The 15,458-nt window shown below is 36.5% G+C and overlaps 1 protein-coding gene across 2 annotated transcripts in view; it reads right to left on the reverse strand.

Moving 5' to 3' along the window:
- Positions 1-15,458, reverse strand: part of LOC129261611 (mucosa-associated lymphoid tissue lymphoma translocation protein 1-like) — a 37,662-nt gene that overhangs the window by 8,930 nt on the left and 13,274 nt on the right. For both annotated transcript variants that reach the window (XR_010293710.1, XM_064100111.1), the window contains exons 7-14: positions 13,310-13,571; positions 11,821-11,967; positions 8,984-9,187; positions 7,709-7,886; positions 6,027-6,101; positions 3,343-3,464; positions 2,091-2,240; positions 355-557 (exon numbers count right to left, since the gene is read on the reverse strand). Coding sequence is in view for 1 of the 2 variants with exons in the window: in XM_064100111.1 (XP_063956181.1) it covers positions 355-557; positions 2,091-2,240; positions 3,343-3,464; positions 6,027-6,101; positions 7,709-7,886; positions 8,984-9,187; positions 11,821-11,967; positions 13,310-13,571 (1,341 nt within the window). In the remaining variant the exon portion in view is untranslated. The remainder of the gene's footprint in view (positions 1-354; positions 558-2,090; positions 2,241-3,342; positions 3,465-6,026; positions 6,102-7,708; positions 7,887-8,983; positions 9,188-11,820; positions 11,968-13,309; positions 13,572-15,458) is intronic.

A 15,458-nucleotide genomic window follows, 5' to 3' on the forward strand; every position in this document is an offset into this window, starting at 1 on the left:
AAATTCATTCAAAATTTCCTGGTGAGCAAAACAACACAAAATAAAAATAAAAAGGTTTGCACACCAATGACAGCAACAACAAAAATCATTTTTCAACAAGATGCAATTGATCAGAGAAAATATTTGACGTGCAATATTAAGAGAAAAGAAAGAAAAAGGGTTTATAACTTTAAAAAGCATAGGAGCTTCCTATAAAAAAAACAAGAGTAATAATACCAAATTGTGGCACATATATTATTTTCTTAATGAGAGCGCCATTAAAAACCAAACAACTATAGCTTTGGGCGAAATAGGGGACAAAAACCCCCTTAGCCTTTAAGGAACTAGCCATATACATGTATATATATCACCTACCACTGGCATTTGTCCTTTCATGAGTTTGATATCAACCTGAGATGGAAATTCAGTAGGGAAGGCCTCACACCATGTGGTCACACCCCTAGTGAGGATCGTAGTGGTAATCACCATCACATTGGAGAAACGAAGACCAAACTCAACATGGGCTTCTATCCCGCGAGGAGGTTCAACTAGTGGGATCCGGATGTCGTGAGGAAGCTCTGTGATAGAATCATACATGTAGATGAGTTTTAAGTAGACAATTGACAGCAGACACGAAAAAGAAAGAAAATTTGAATTGAATATTTCATCATTTGAAATCATTATCTAAGCCACATCAAACTTGAAGAGCGCCATCTCAAGACCTAGCTGAATCATTTTGAAAACCCACGGTTGAGTCCATTGTTTATACAGATTTTCTGTATAAATTACGCCTATTTTACCGCGTAATTCAAAAAGTCCAATGCTGATGTGCGCTTTTGTCACAGTGCGCCAAATTGACGCCTGTTGCGTGGTTATCCACGCTATTTTATTAATGAGTCCACTGTTTTTAATTAATGAGTCCACTCTTCAAACACTGGACTCGTGAATAAAATTGCGTATCTAACCATGGTAACAGGCGTCAATTTGGCGCACTGTGACAAGAGTGCATCAGCATTGAACATTTGTTATACACGTGCCCGATACGTGATAATTTAAGCGTAATTTATACAGGAAATTCAACCGTGGGTTTTCAAAACCACCTTTGTGAATTCAGGCCTACGTCTTTATAGCGAGCGGGTAAAAAAAAACTGACACCTCACAAATCCCCAATTTAAGGAGGAATAACGTCATGAACACATAACTATTATATATGGCCTGAAAGAGTATCTTCTATTATGTGGTATGTGTTAACGCTTGATCAGGAGATATTCTTTGCAGTGATGTAAATTTTGATTTGTGCCAAATTAAGGCATGACTGCAATGAATGAATCCAGCTGTCAATGATGTCATAATTCGACAATGGTTGCAATAAAGTCCAAAAAACCTTTTCATTAATTTACATTATAATTGTTTAATAAACTCTTTTTATTATGTTTACTAACTCATATGTGATTTTGACATCATTAGCACCTGGATTCATTCATTGCAGTCATATCTTTAATACTTTGCCGCAAGTCAAAATTTACATTACTGCAAATAATATCTACTGATTATCCAAGCATGAAGACACGCCACATAAATATGGTATCAAATTATTTGGGAGAAGATACTCTTTCCAGTCATATATAATGATTATGATTTCATGACATATTTCTTCCTTAAATGAGGATCTGTGAGGTGTCAAATTTGTTTTTGACTCACACAGTAGTATACATGCATGCATAATAGAGATCATATTATGATCATATTTTTCTAAATTTCTGTTTCATGAAAGGGTATATATATCAAGACAATCCGAATGTACACAGGCTTTTGGCAGGAGATTCACTTTGCGTGGAGTTCAAAACTCCATTAACATTATGATAAATACTACATCATGAGTTTTAAAAATTTTGAATTCCATTCGCTCTTTGATCAACAAAGCAAACATCCTACAAGTTGAACTTAGTTCTCAAGAAATTCTTAATAAACTATTAGCTCCTGGGCCCTGTTGCATAAAAATTTATGTCACAATGACATAAATTTCGATCATGACGTAAATCAATACATAAATTTTTATGCAACAGGGCCCTGCATCATATCATTATGACTAGCAACAGATTTCTGCTTACCGTGACTTCTTGTCCATGCCTCATTACGGATGTTGAATTCAGAAGTGTGTCCCGTATACTGGATAGCATCCTGCAGGGACAGTTCTTTTGTCAAGTCACCCATTATGGCTGGGAACTGTTTGTTACATGCATCATGGTCGCCACTCACATCTGAAATAATCACCAAAGAACTCTTGCTCAATATAAACACAAACTGATATTAGTTTACTAGTACATTTGATCTGTTTAATATTTACTAGTTATGTGCAGAGTATGTCTTCTGGCCCGGCAGGGTCTAGGGCCCATTTCATAAAGACTTCTTACATTGCGATTATGCCAACTACCATGGTAACAGGGTTCAGCAGCCAATCACAATCAAGGATTCCATGGTAGTTACAATAATGGCAGAGTTACAACAGTTGTAAACGGGCCCCTGATCTGGCTTTGGTGGTTCCTGTGGTCTCCCAATAATAGGTTGGGGGAGACAGCTATGAGATATATTTGATTATGACCAATGGTACATATATCAGGGGCCCGTCTTACGAAGAGTTGCGAATGATCCGATCAAATATGCAAATATACGCAAATATGGAAAGCCAGCAAAGTCAACATATAAAATGCATGTTTGTTTGTTTTTAAATTCTAGATATCATGTATATTCATAAATTCATCAATTTCTTGACAATTTGGTGTGTTCTCCTTTGTTTACAGAGGACATTTTGCAAAACTCCTGTATAAAAAATTATGGTATGGATGGATTTCCATAGAAGTACAATAGATTGGATCAATCGCAACTCTTTGTAAGACGGGACCCTGGTGTCATTTACCATGGCCAGTTTATATCATACATTTATCACTATAGAGCATGGTCAACAAGGTCTAACATGGAATATACTGGATTAAATGTATGACATACTGTACATTAAAGTATCTTGAATGAAGTTTGTTTTACAGAGGCTGAAGACTGTGTTAAAATTACTTCATAGTGAAAGATACTTTAGTTCACACATCAAAGGGATATACAAATATATAGATCCATGTTGTTAGATCTAGAGTACACCATTTTTCAAAAGGTCTTTATTTCTTGATTGCACTCATCTCTCTTCATATTCATATTATTGCTTATATCACAACTACACAGATGAATACAATGGTAATTGCATTACATGACATGGTTAATAAGCAAAGATGTTCTTAAGGTAATGACTGATAGACTGGTGATTCATAAATCCCACTATATCATTTTAAAACCTTGGAAGGATTTACTTCATACCTTTCATGACATCTCTGATGATATCGTAAATACATTTGTCTTCTTTGATTCGTTTCTCAAGATATTTGGTAAAGATGGCATAGCCATGCTTGCTGACCTCATATGCTTCTGAGTTGATCTGACTGCAACACAAAAATAAATTAATTTTTTTTTAGAATGCTTAAAGGTCAAGTCCACCCCAGGAAAATGCTGACTTGAATAAATAGAGAAAAATCAAACTAGCATAGTGCTGAAAATTTCATCAAAATCGGATGTAAAATAAGAAAGTTATGACATTTTAAAGTTTCGCTTATTTTTCACAAAACAGTGATATGCACAACTAGGTGAGTCAAACGATGATGTCCATCACTCACTATTTCTTTTGTTTTTTATTGTTTGAATTATACAATATTTCATTTTTTATAGATTTGACAATAAGGACCAACTGGACTGAACCATATAGTATTAAACAATGCTAATTCCACATGTTCAGGGAGGAGTTAATCATTGTATCACTTGACAATGAGGAGAAAATTAGAATATTTCATATTTCCTATAATAAAATACAAAAGAAATAGTGAGTTGATGACATCATCAGTCTCCTCATTTGCATACAGACCAGGATGTGCATATAACTGTTTTGTGAAATTAAGCGAAACTTTAAAATGTCATAACTTTCTTATTTTACATCCGATTTTGATGAAATTTTCAGTGTTATGCTTGTTGGATTTTTCTCTTTTTATTCAAATCAACTGTTTGTTGGGGTTGACTTGTCCTTTAAAATAGCTGATTTAAGGCCAAAATGTGACTGAAGGGACTAACAATAACAAACCTCCACATTGAGGGACTTATTTATTACTATTTAAGGTTAAGTCCAAGCCAACATCATATTGATGTGAAGAAACAGAAAAAAAATAAAACAAGCATCACACTGACAGTTTAAGTTGAAAACATATATGTATAACACAAGTTACAAACTAACTATTTCTTCTGAATTTTATGAAATGAAATATCAAAATGTGTGTATTTTATGAAATGAAATATCAAAGTTTATTCATAAAGCTCTTGATTGAATCAATTTATGCTACAAAATAATAGTGACCACATACGTTCAAGGTAGAGTCAAACATCATTTTATAGAAGAAAAAAAAAGGTGAAATATCAACATTTCATGTGATCGTATACAAGAGAAAAAGTGAACACTGTGATGTCATTCATGTTTGTTTATGGCAATTTATAACTGTGGCAGTTATATCTTTAATGTCACATTTGATTTTGATGAAATTTTAAGCTTTAAGCTTGATTAATATTCCTTTATCAATGCAAAACAACATAATGTTACCTTGAAATAAGCCAGTTCACGGTTAGCTCATGATCAACTTTTCTCAAATGACCTTTGTGATTTTTCATTAGGATAAGCACTATCATTTTCAAATGTAGATGTTGTGTAAGCTTTACCGTAGAGTATTCAAATTCTAAGAACAAAAGGCATTGTATAGACCAGGTGACTAGAATAGTACATCAGGGATAAAGTTTGGAAATCTGTTTTATTGTCTGCCTTTGGCACATTTGACTATTGTTTAAAATACTGTCAAATACCAGTGATTATGAAGGCTCTATTTATTACTCTTTAGCTTGGATGTGATAAATATTTTGAAAGGAATACATGAATAATCATCAAATCACAAATGCCTACATGTATGTCAGTGAATTTGAAAGCCACCTTCATGGTTGTCTCCAATGACGTTTTTCTGCTTGTGCGCAGTTTACAACCGTGAACAGGCTTATTAGGTTAGCCTGCTCAGAGAATGGTCTAAATTCACTTGTTCTACAAGCAGTTAGTCTAGCTCAGATATTATTATAACAATGTTTTTTTAACACACAAGTGCACACCTAGTTATTAAGAATGCGTATAGCATTTCCATTTATTTGAATGCAGGATACAAGAGCATTGCCGATTAAATGCCTTGCTCACTAGCATAGGTGCCGCAGCCAGGGATCGAGCCCCCAGACTTTCCATGTATATAGTCAGGTGCCTTAAACCACTCGGCTACGGCACCTCCACTTATTACAACATTGTTGCTAACCCATTCCATCTATAAAACTTGGTCTAATACCCACAATGCAATTCCAATTGAATACTCCTTTATCTGGCAATATCAATGCATTCTATCTGCATATTATCAATAAAAATTATTAAAAAGAAATAGTGGTGAGAGCACTGGACTCTTGATCATGAGGTTGTGAGTTTGAATTCCCATGCTGCCGCATTCTCCACTTTATCCAAAACGCACAAGAATAATTTGTCTTCAATAAGGTCAGCCAGTATGACTGAATTAACTTAGATGTAAAAGGTCCCTATGTAATAAGTTATACCAACTTGGCATGAAAGCAGTGGAAAGCTTTGCCGCCCAGTTCCTACGGGAGATGTGAAACAGAAACAGGGTCTGTTAACTGAACAACGTAACCTTCTGGTTTTAAAACTTTAGATATACTATAATATTCTAAAACTTTAGATATACTTATATATGTAAAATATATATATATATAGGAATTTTTCTCACCTCTGGTCTACCTTTAACGCTCTGCGTCTATTGAAACATAGGGCACTTTTCCTGAACTTCATATTGATACATTTAATTTGTATAATTATATACTTTAAAACGTTAGATATATAAAACAGATATGAAAGGCACCATACTCACGCTGCATATCCATACACTGTGTTTCCTGTCACTTTAGGTGTGAATACTTCAACTTCACCCTGAGCCATGTCATTACTGGAAAAGAAGAAACAAATGTACTGTAACAAAAACTATTTCATATTTGAGACAACTCATTCTCTCAAAAAAAATATACATGAACAGACATCATTATCAACTATAAAGTTTGAACATCCATTAGTTATCAACTTTAGAAATAGAATATCATACTTCAGAATTATAATATTCATTGCCCCCATTTTGTCTGAAGCTTCATTGATAGTTACTTCAACTAAATTTGGAACCATGTCAAGTATGAGAGCTGTAGCTGATTACGGACTCTGAATAAATGCTAAATATATTCAAACCGTAAACAGAGCTTTCTCCAGAGTGTCCTTAAACACTCCCATCTAAACTAAGAGATCCTGACAACATAATGCCCAGCGAACACTATTTAATGCGATTTCACCAAGATCTGATTGCAACAAATCACAGAGTATGCGCCAACCTAGCTACAACGTGTTGCAACTGCAACCCACTTTGTTGCAGTACATGTAGGATCACAAACCAAATATCAGAATTTGACATGTCAGATCTTTCTTCAAATTTTCAGCGAATTTGCTAATTTCAGGAAATCAGATTTGTCCTACATGATGACGTCATGGCCAATTTGCTGCAGACAATATACACGCAAAAGAATAGGCGCCATGAGATAATAATAATAGTGTATATTTGTAGAGCGCGCACACCGTCAGTAGACGCTCATGGCGCTAGCCGAGCAACAGTTCTCTTTTACAATGGAAAAATTAGATTTTATAGAAATTTATATAAATACTACACGAGAACCATGAACAAGTACAATGTAAGAATAATAATTTCACATCTGCTTCATTCACCCCAACCCATCCATCAGCCCATCATCATGCGGAACCCCGTGCCCTCTAGCTGCCCCGTTCACTGACAATTTAAGGGGTAAACCCAGTCAGTACATAACTTACAGGAGCTCTAGCAATCTGAGGACACCGGGTCCCACATGAACAGCCAGAGAACGGGAAGGGATGAATCATCTTTCTTATAATCATAAATGGAATACAACAAAATACATTTAAAATCAGCTACAATTTAAATAGGTATGTCTTAAGGTGATCTTTGAAAGTAGTATATGTCTTGATGGAGCGAAGTGAGAGAGGAAGCATATTCCATAACCTGGCTGCTGCATTCGAGAAAGCATGGTCTCCCCAGGAATGATAGGTACGGAGAGTTTGAAGCAGCTCACAATCTGTAGATCGTAAAGTGCGGGTAGAATTGTATGGCCTAAGGGAATCCTGGATATATTGCGGTGACAATCAATTGAGGGCTCGATATGCAAATAATAAAAGTTTAAACTGAACTCGTTTGTGGACAGGAAGCCAATGTAGAGAATGTAAAACTGGTGTGATAGGGGCCATTCTTGGTGTAAAGGTAAGGAGTCAAGGTAAGGAGTCAGCGCGCTGAAGAGCTTTTGCAATTTGTGCGCTGACCTGCAATGCTATTGCACTGATATGCGATTGGCAACTTTGTTCTTAGTCGCATAATGTGTGCTGGGCTTAACAGTGAAAAGTAGTAATAATCACAAAATGAGCTCTAACAGACTCCTACAACACGCACAAACACCCAGGGGTTGTAAACAGATGTTTGAAACTCACATCTTGCGGCAGATGTCCAGAAGTATAACATTGAGGGCGGTATTTCTTCCCTGCATATTTTCCAGTACCTCCTGGGCACACATGCACTCTTTGGGGTAGTAGCCAGTAGGGGCGTCAGCAGGAACCATGTATGTCTGCCCATTTTTCTCAAACCCATGACCACTGAAGTAGAACAAACCTGTGACAAGGAGAATATATAACATCACTCTTACTGCTCTCTTACAATTACTTATTGCAATGACAATAATATGAAAATAATACAAATAATAATAACAATAATAATAATAATAATAATAAGATAAGATATGATAAGCATTTATTGTCTCCATAAAACTGTGAGAAATCGATTTGACAAATTGGTTGTAAAAACATCATCAAAAATATAGGCTTATCAATACAAAGTATAAAACAGACAGTTGAAGTTAGGAAAAAATACATATACGGTGGAGGCAAAGCATGTGCAAAGATGTAACTAAAAAAGATAAAAGAGATAAGAGAGGAGAAATAGGTAGAGGGGTGACAGGTAAGATGGAAGATAATAGGATAAGAAGGAAAGATAACAGCGTAAGAAATCTACAGAAAGAAAATGGTGTACTGCATGCTCTATTACATTAAAAGCACAAAATTTACATGAAAATAAAAGACCATGATTAAATGCTTTAAAAAATAATAGTAACAGTAGTATTATTAGTAACAATGATATTAACAATACTACAAGTAACAATTTATTAATAACAATTTCATTAATGAAAACAATAATAACAATGTAAGTATAGATTATTGTGTAAAGTTTCCATTGTAAACTAACAATACAGCATCTCCTCCTGCCAATCCATGCATACCACAAACATTGTACACATGTAGGCAATCATACATGCAAACTTGACACCCGGCAAATCCACTAAAGCCCCTTGGTCCAAAATTTTCATTTTACGATACCAGCATAGAGAGTAATCAATAATTGAACATTGGTAGAGGTGCTGTGGGCTCAGTGCATAAGTATTGGACTTTGAACCCAAAGGGCCGGGTTTCAAATCCCACTACATTTCTTGCATCCGTAGGCAAGCTGTTATACATCAGCCACTCTCCATCAAAGTGGTACTGAGCAAAAGGAATTCCTTGAATGCTTTAGAGCCTGTTCAGCGCAACCATGTTAAAGGCGGGGTAATAGTATGCATCGCTTTATAGAAACATTGTTCTAAGCACTATATAAATGTCGCATATTATAATTATTATTATAAAGGAACAAAAACAGCATCTCTTTGGAGCACTAACCATATACTCCATCATCAAGTAATGAACAGAAGATCTTCAGGGCTTTTTTCATCTCAGCCACAGTAAGATTGAGAAGAGACACCACCTTGAATTGCATTTCATACAGGTTCCTTGCTAGTTTCTCCATGTCGTTACCGGGCGCGCTCAGTAAGTCACCCGACCTGTAAGCCTCGTTTCCAATAAGTAAGGCCACCTTGTCTGTTGCTATATCAACAAAACAATTAAACAAATTAAATTAAAAGAAATTAATCTACTTTATATTGGAAGAACAAAACAAATGCAATTGTGGCCAATTTTACACTTAAGTCTTTACTATTAAGATTGTTGCTGTTGATGTAGAAAAACTTTTGCCTGATGTATGAGTTATATCAGTCGATTGCTTGTCAGTTATGATCTTATTTTCTCTTAATACTTCTGTTTAAAAATCAATATTACTTCTGAAACCCTTCAGATTAAGTTGAAATGTAATTTCTAGTTGTAATCCAATCAGGATATGGAGGTATATCTTGGTCCTGGCTTGAATTTTTTGTCAGTAAGTATGATAAAATGGCTTTAAACAAATTCAAGTCACAACAAACAAATACTTCCTACCACAACAAGGAAAAAGTGATTTTGTGTCTCGCCCACTTATGAAAATAACCAGAAATATCGTGATTTGCGAGGGCACGCAACAGAATTGTACCAAAACTTCATTGTGAAATGACTTGTCATAAGAGCCTTGCACGTAAACTTTAATGTTGACCTGAAAATGACCTTTGACCTTACCATGTGACCTCCGACTGCAGCATAACATGCAGGTCGCCTAAGTACATCTACCATCCAAGTTTGGTTGAAAAGTGACTTAAGGTTGCGGAGTTAGGTGTCATAAGGTCATGCATGTAAACTTTAACATTGACCTGAAAATGACCTTTGACCTTACCATGTGACCTCCGACTGCAGAATAACATGCAGGTCCCCCAAGTCCATCTACCATCTAAGTTTGGTTGAAAAGTGACATACAGTTGAGGAGTTAGGTGTCATAAGAGAGTCTTGCATGTAAACTTTAACGTTGACCTGAAAATGACCTTTGACCTTACCATGTGACCTCTGACTGCAGCCTAACATGCAGGTCCCCAAGTCCATCTACTATACAAGTTTGGTTGAAAAGTGACTTGCAGTTGCGGAGTTAGGTGTCATAAGAGTCTTGCATGTAAACTTTAACGTTGACCTAAAAATGACCTTTGACCTTACCATGTGACCTCTGACTGCAGCATAACATGCACGTTCCCAAGTCCATCTACCATCCAAGTTTGGTTGAAAAGTGACTTACGGTTGCGGAGTTAGGTGTCATAAGAGAGTCTTGCATGTAAACTTTAACGTTGACCTGATAATGACCTTTGACCTTACCATGTGATCTCCGACTGCAGCCTAATATGCAGGTCCCCTAAGTACATCTACCATCCAAGTTTGGTTGACTTACGGTTGCGGAGTTAGGTGTCATAAGAGAGTCTTGCATGTAAACTTTAACGTTGACCTGAAAATGACCTATGACCTTGTCATGTGACCTGCGACTGCAGCATAACATGCAGGTCCCCAAAGTCCATCTACCATCCAAGTTTGGTTGAAAAGCGACTTACGGTCGCAGAGTTAGGTGTCATAAAAGAGTCTTGCATGTAAACTTTAACGTTGACCTGAAAATGACCTTTGACCTTACCATGTGACATCCGACTGCAGCATAACATGCAGGTCCCCCAAGTCCATCTACCATTTAAGTTTGGTTGAAAAGTGACTTACGGTTGCGGAGTTAGGTGTTATAAGAGTCTTGCATGTAAACTTTAACGTTGACCTGAAAATGACCTTTGACCTTATCATGTGACCTCCAACTGCAGCATTATATGCAAGTCCCCCAAGTCCATCTACCATCCAAGTTTGGTTGAAAAGCAACTTACGGTTGCGGAGTTAGGTGTCATAAGAGAGTCTTGCATGTAAACTTTAACTTTGACCTGCATGTAAACTTTAACGTTGACCTGAAAATGACCTTTGACCTTACCACGTGACCTCCGACTGCAGCATAACATGCAGGTCCCCCAAGTCCATCTACCATCCAAGTTTGGTTGAAAAGCGACTTACAGTTGTGGAGTTATGTGTCATTAGGTTTGTGACGGACGGACGACGGACAGACATTTGGATCCCTAAGTCTCGCCTTCACCTCTGGTGGGCAAGACAAAAATTAAATGATTGGAACAAATTGCTGAGCACTAGCAATTGCTTCACAACTCACTCTGAAGGGCTAAAGAAATACCCTTTAAATTCAGCAAGCATTGACCATTTGCTAATGATTACTGACCACATTCTAATTTGCTACAAAGATCCTTTTTTTAATTCTGTAAGTATTCAATTTGGAATCATTATGAAAGACATGTATGTTTCATTGTTACAGGTGTTTTACATTAGGTCTGACATTTTATTAAAATACATGTACCTTCAATATATACATGTAACTAAACAACCAGCTCAATATACTAAACTTAGGGTATAATACAAAAGAAATTATGAAATACAACTTAAGTCCACAAATATCAGGGACAGTTCTCTCAACATTATTCATCTAGTAAAAGTACATTTTGCATAAAATTTACCATTTATAGAAACTTTGCAATCCAATTGTAATTACCATGGTAACAACGCTACATGTAAACAGCCAATCAAAATCAAGAATTCCAGGGTATTTACCATTACATGGCAAAGCACTGATTTATAGTAAATTTGGTGAAACAGGGCACAAGAGAACGGCACCTTGTAGATACCGATAGGTAACTATATTAACTACATTCCCTTATCATCCTCATTACACAAACCTGTAAATCTTTCTTTGGGGATGGGGAACTTCAGTTCTGCAACCTTGGAGTCTACAGACTGTCCACTGTCTGCTGTCACTCGGCAGAAATACCTGCCAGCATCAGTCATTTTCATTTCTGGGAAGCACAGCTGGTGTGATGTTTCACCTGGTTGCAAAGATACCAAATCTCTCTTAAATTCTATCTCATCTTGGCGTACTGCCTCAGTGGCATGTAATCTACTACTGTAAGTATTTGGAAAATTCAAAATATCAATGGATGCATGTTGGTACATCTAACTCAAGAGCACCTACAATATAAGATGTATCATTTGGCAGAAAGTTTCTGATAATTTTAGATTCACTATCCGTGCCAAAATACAAGTCATAACACAGATTAAAAATAGAATTATAGTTGGATATAACAATTAGCAAGCTTTTTTGGTTCACAAATTAACATAAGGCCAAAGTGCACATCATGGATGAAATTATAATGGTAATAACAACGGTGCTTAATAATGTGACACATGTATCGCATAAAGTTTAAGACTAGCTTTTTACAACAGCTACCTTTCATGACATTATGATCTAATCTAATTTGACAAGTTGTTCATGTAGGAAATCACACATCTTGGTTGCATTGCATATTGGAGGATCTCCAAAGCATTAATGATCTCAACAATGAAATGCTCATAACTTTCTTAATATTCCTTCAATATTTCTCAGAATTTCATTGATTCTCTGTTTCATATATGAGTCAACTGTTTTCAAGGGTTTCATTCTCCTAGAAGTATATGTACCATAATTTAAAAGAGTTTAAGGCCACCTAAGTGTTGTGTATAGTATAGTACATGTAATAAACTGTAACAGTTTCATTAAAAACTGGCCTAATATAATTTGTTGGTGTTGATTCTGTGTTTGATAGGAATGGTCAAAGGGGAATAAGATCACAGAAATTGTCAAATAGCCTGGCTAATCCTTTTGTTTTCAAAAGGATTTTTAATTCAAAATATTTTTCAAACAAAAGGATTAGTCAAGCTATTGGACAATTTCTTCAAACTAATTCATCTTTAACCATTCATATCAAACATGCAATTAACACTCGCAAATGATATATAGGCCAGTTTCAATGAAACTGTTACAGTATATTACAATCATATACATGTGCTATACACACAAATTTGTCAGGTGGTCTTAAATCTATGCAAATGATGGTAGTGTCTACTGCAGCCAACACTTATGCTGTTTCTCTCTATCCTAAATACCAATAATAAAAAAAATTAAATATGATTAGAAAGAGAAACATATACTGAAAAACTTGACACAATTTCCAATACAGTATATGAATGTAAAAAATAAATCTCATGTAATCATTAACCATTCTAAATTGGCAATGCTATTGTCATTTATTTTTACTGTTGCACATTACTTCTAATAAAAATGATTTTTATAAATGAACATTTGTGGCCAATTTGAGGAATGAAAACTTTGACCATATGAAAGTCAATTACCTTCCATTGGATGCTCATTCTTGTACCACTGATAGTGAAGCTTTGCTGTACTGCAGGAAGCCAAGCATTCCAGCGTCTGAGGAGCTCCCGGTATACACTGAACATCAATGGGATCCCTTAGGATCTCAATATGGCAACGTCTCATCAGGTTCTGGGCCATGGTTGTCACTTTCACGTTGCTAGTGTTGCTCCATGCTCCACTAACAGTGTTGGCGACATAGCAGATGTACTGACCGCTGTCACCAAGAGTTGCTTGAGCAAACTAGAGAGAAAGGAATGAAAATAGACATACCACTGGAGGAGATTAGAACCCCCACTTTATCACGACAGCCTTTAATGTGAGGATCATATACTTTTGAATTATTTCGGATTCATTCATTTCTGTTTCACATTTTTTTTTAATATTATGAATATAACATCACCGAGTCAAATACATTCAAAGGCCCTGTTTCATTTAAAGGGCTTGCAACTGTTGTAACTTTTGCCATTATGGCAACTACCATGGAAATCTTGATTCTGATTGGCTGCTGAGCCCTGTTACCATGGTAGTTGCCATAATGGCAAAGTTACAACAGTTGCAAGTCCTTTATGAAACGGGCCCCAGGTAACAGACACTGTAGTATACATAGCATTATTATAGATCTAAGGAACTTGATACAAACAATTACCTCAGCTGATTTGAGTGTATAAAATTTATGTGGAGGGGCTTGCCACAAAGAGCAAAGCTTGTATGAAAGGCAAGCCCCTAAGCTTAGCTTCATTACATAACCTTTGAAGAAAAAAAATAAAGATTAGAATAGTTAAAAATAAATACAATCTGCAACCTATCAGAAGCAGAAGGAGTATGATTTCCGGGATCATTGCTACAATATATTGTTACCATGGTAAAGCAGTGCCATCAAATTGAAAAAAAAATGTGTCTTGCACATCTTCAATTCAAGACCAATTTGTGTGCCAAGCATCATGTACATTGATACAATCTGAAAGAGTTATTTCTTCTTCCATTGTGAATGCTGTTTAAAGATGCTTAAGTTAAAGACACTGGATTGTTCCAAGGATTTTCCAATTTGCTGACATGATACATGTATACCACTACCACAGAAATACTGACACGTTTGAAATTAAAGTGTCATACACATCTTCACTCGAAGACCCATGTGTGCCAAGAAAAATGTTTCTGTAAAAGACTCATTTTCTGAAGCCTAGTTTACACACACTCACACAGAATTAAACTATAAAGGAAAATTTCAGCTCCAGGAAAGTGCATTATGCATTGGTAATACTACAGTTAATGTTAGGAGCCGGGCTGGGTTGGAAGTCGGAGCCCTGTGAGTTGAAAGATATTTACCCCCAACCAAGCCGGTCTGGGTTGACAGCTAAAAAAGCAAAGATGGGAAACAATTATGTCTTGAAAAAAAAAACCAAATAAACAGCCAGATAATGTGAACCTTTTACCGCCATGCGTGAACTTAGCTTAGATTTATTCCCAGGGGGGGGGGGGGGCACTCAGTATATAATGTGTGGTGGGTATGTGTCGCGGAGAGGACCCCCTTTTTTACACTCAAATTTCCGTTCCAAGGCATAGCATTTTTATCTTACTGAGAAAAAGAACAAAGGAAGCATTGCATTTTCTTCTTATCGAGAAAAAAGAAGAAATCCGTTCCAAAGCTTCGCATATTTTTCGTTAAGAGCTGCATTTTTGGTGAAAAGCGGCCAGCAGAGCGCTGTCTGACCATCGCCTCTGCGCGAGCGCACCCGGCGCCCATGTCGCCGGTCTAGCTGCATGCACGTATGCCTGTTCCATGCATACGCACTCACATGCAGGCGACCCGTTCCAAGGACCCCCGTTTTCACAAACATTTGTAGTTCCAAAGCCCGTAAGGAGGACCCTCCTTTTTATAATAAGCCCGCTCCAGAGCCCCCGTTTTTTGTCTCGCCCGCAACACATACCTACTACTTTTGTGGTCGAGTACCCCCCCGCCCCGGGGATTTATTCCCAAATATCTAATTCAGCCGCATCAAGCTTTTATTAAGCTGTTATTTCGGCTTTGATCTTAAAGTCATTCAAATTCTTGGTCAGATTTAGTCAAACGAACATACATGTAAAGGGCAATGATACGATCATTGACTTCACTTTTGTCATAATCGA

This window comes from Lytechinus pictus, chromosome 5, assembly GCF_037042905.1.
Source record: "Lytechinus pictus isolate F3 Inbred chromosome 5, Lp3.0, whole genome shotgun sequence".
NCBI classification, from domain to species: domain Eukaryota; kingdom Metazoa; phylum Echinodermata; class Echinoidea; order Temnopleuroida; family Toxopneustidae; genus Lytechinus; species Lytechinus pictus.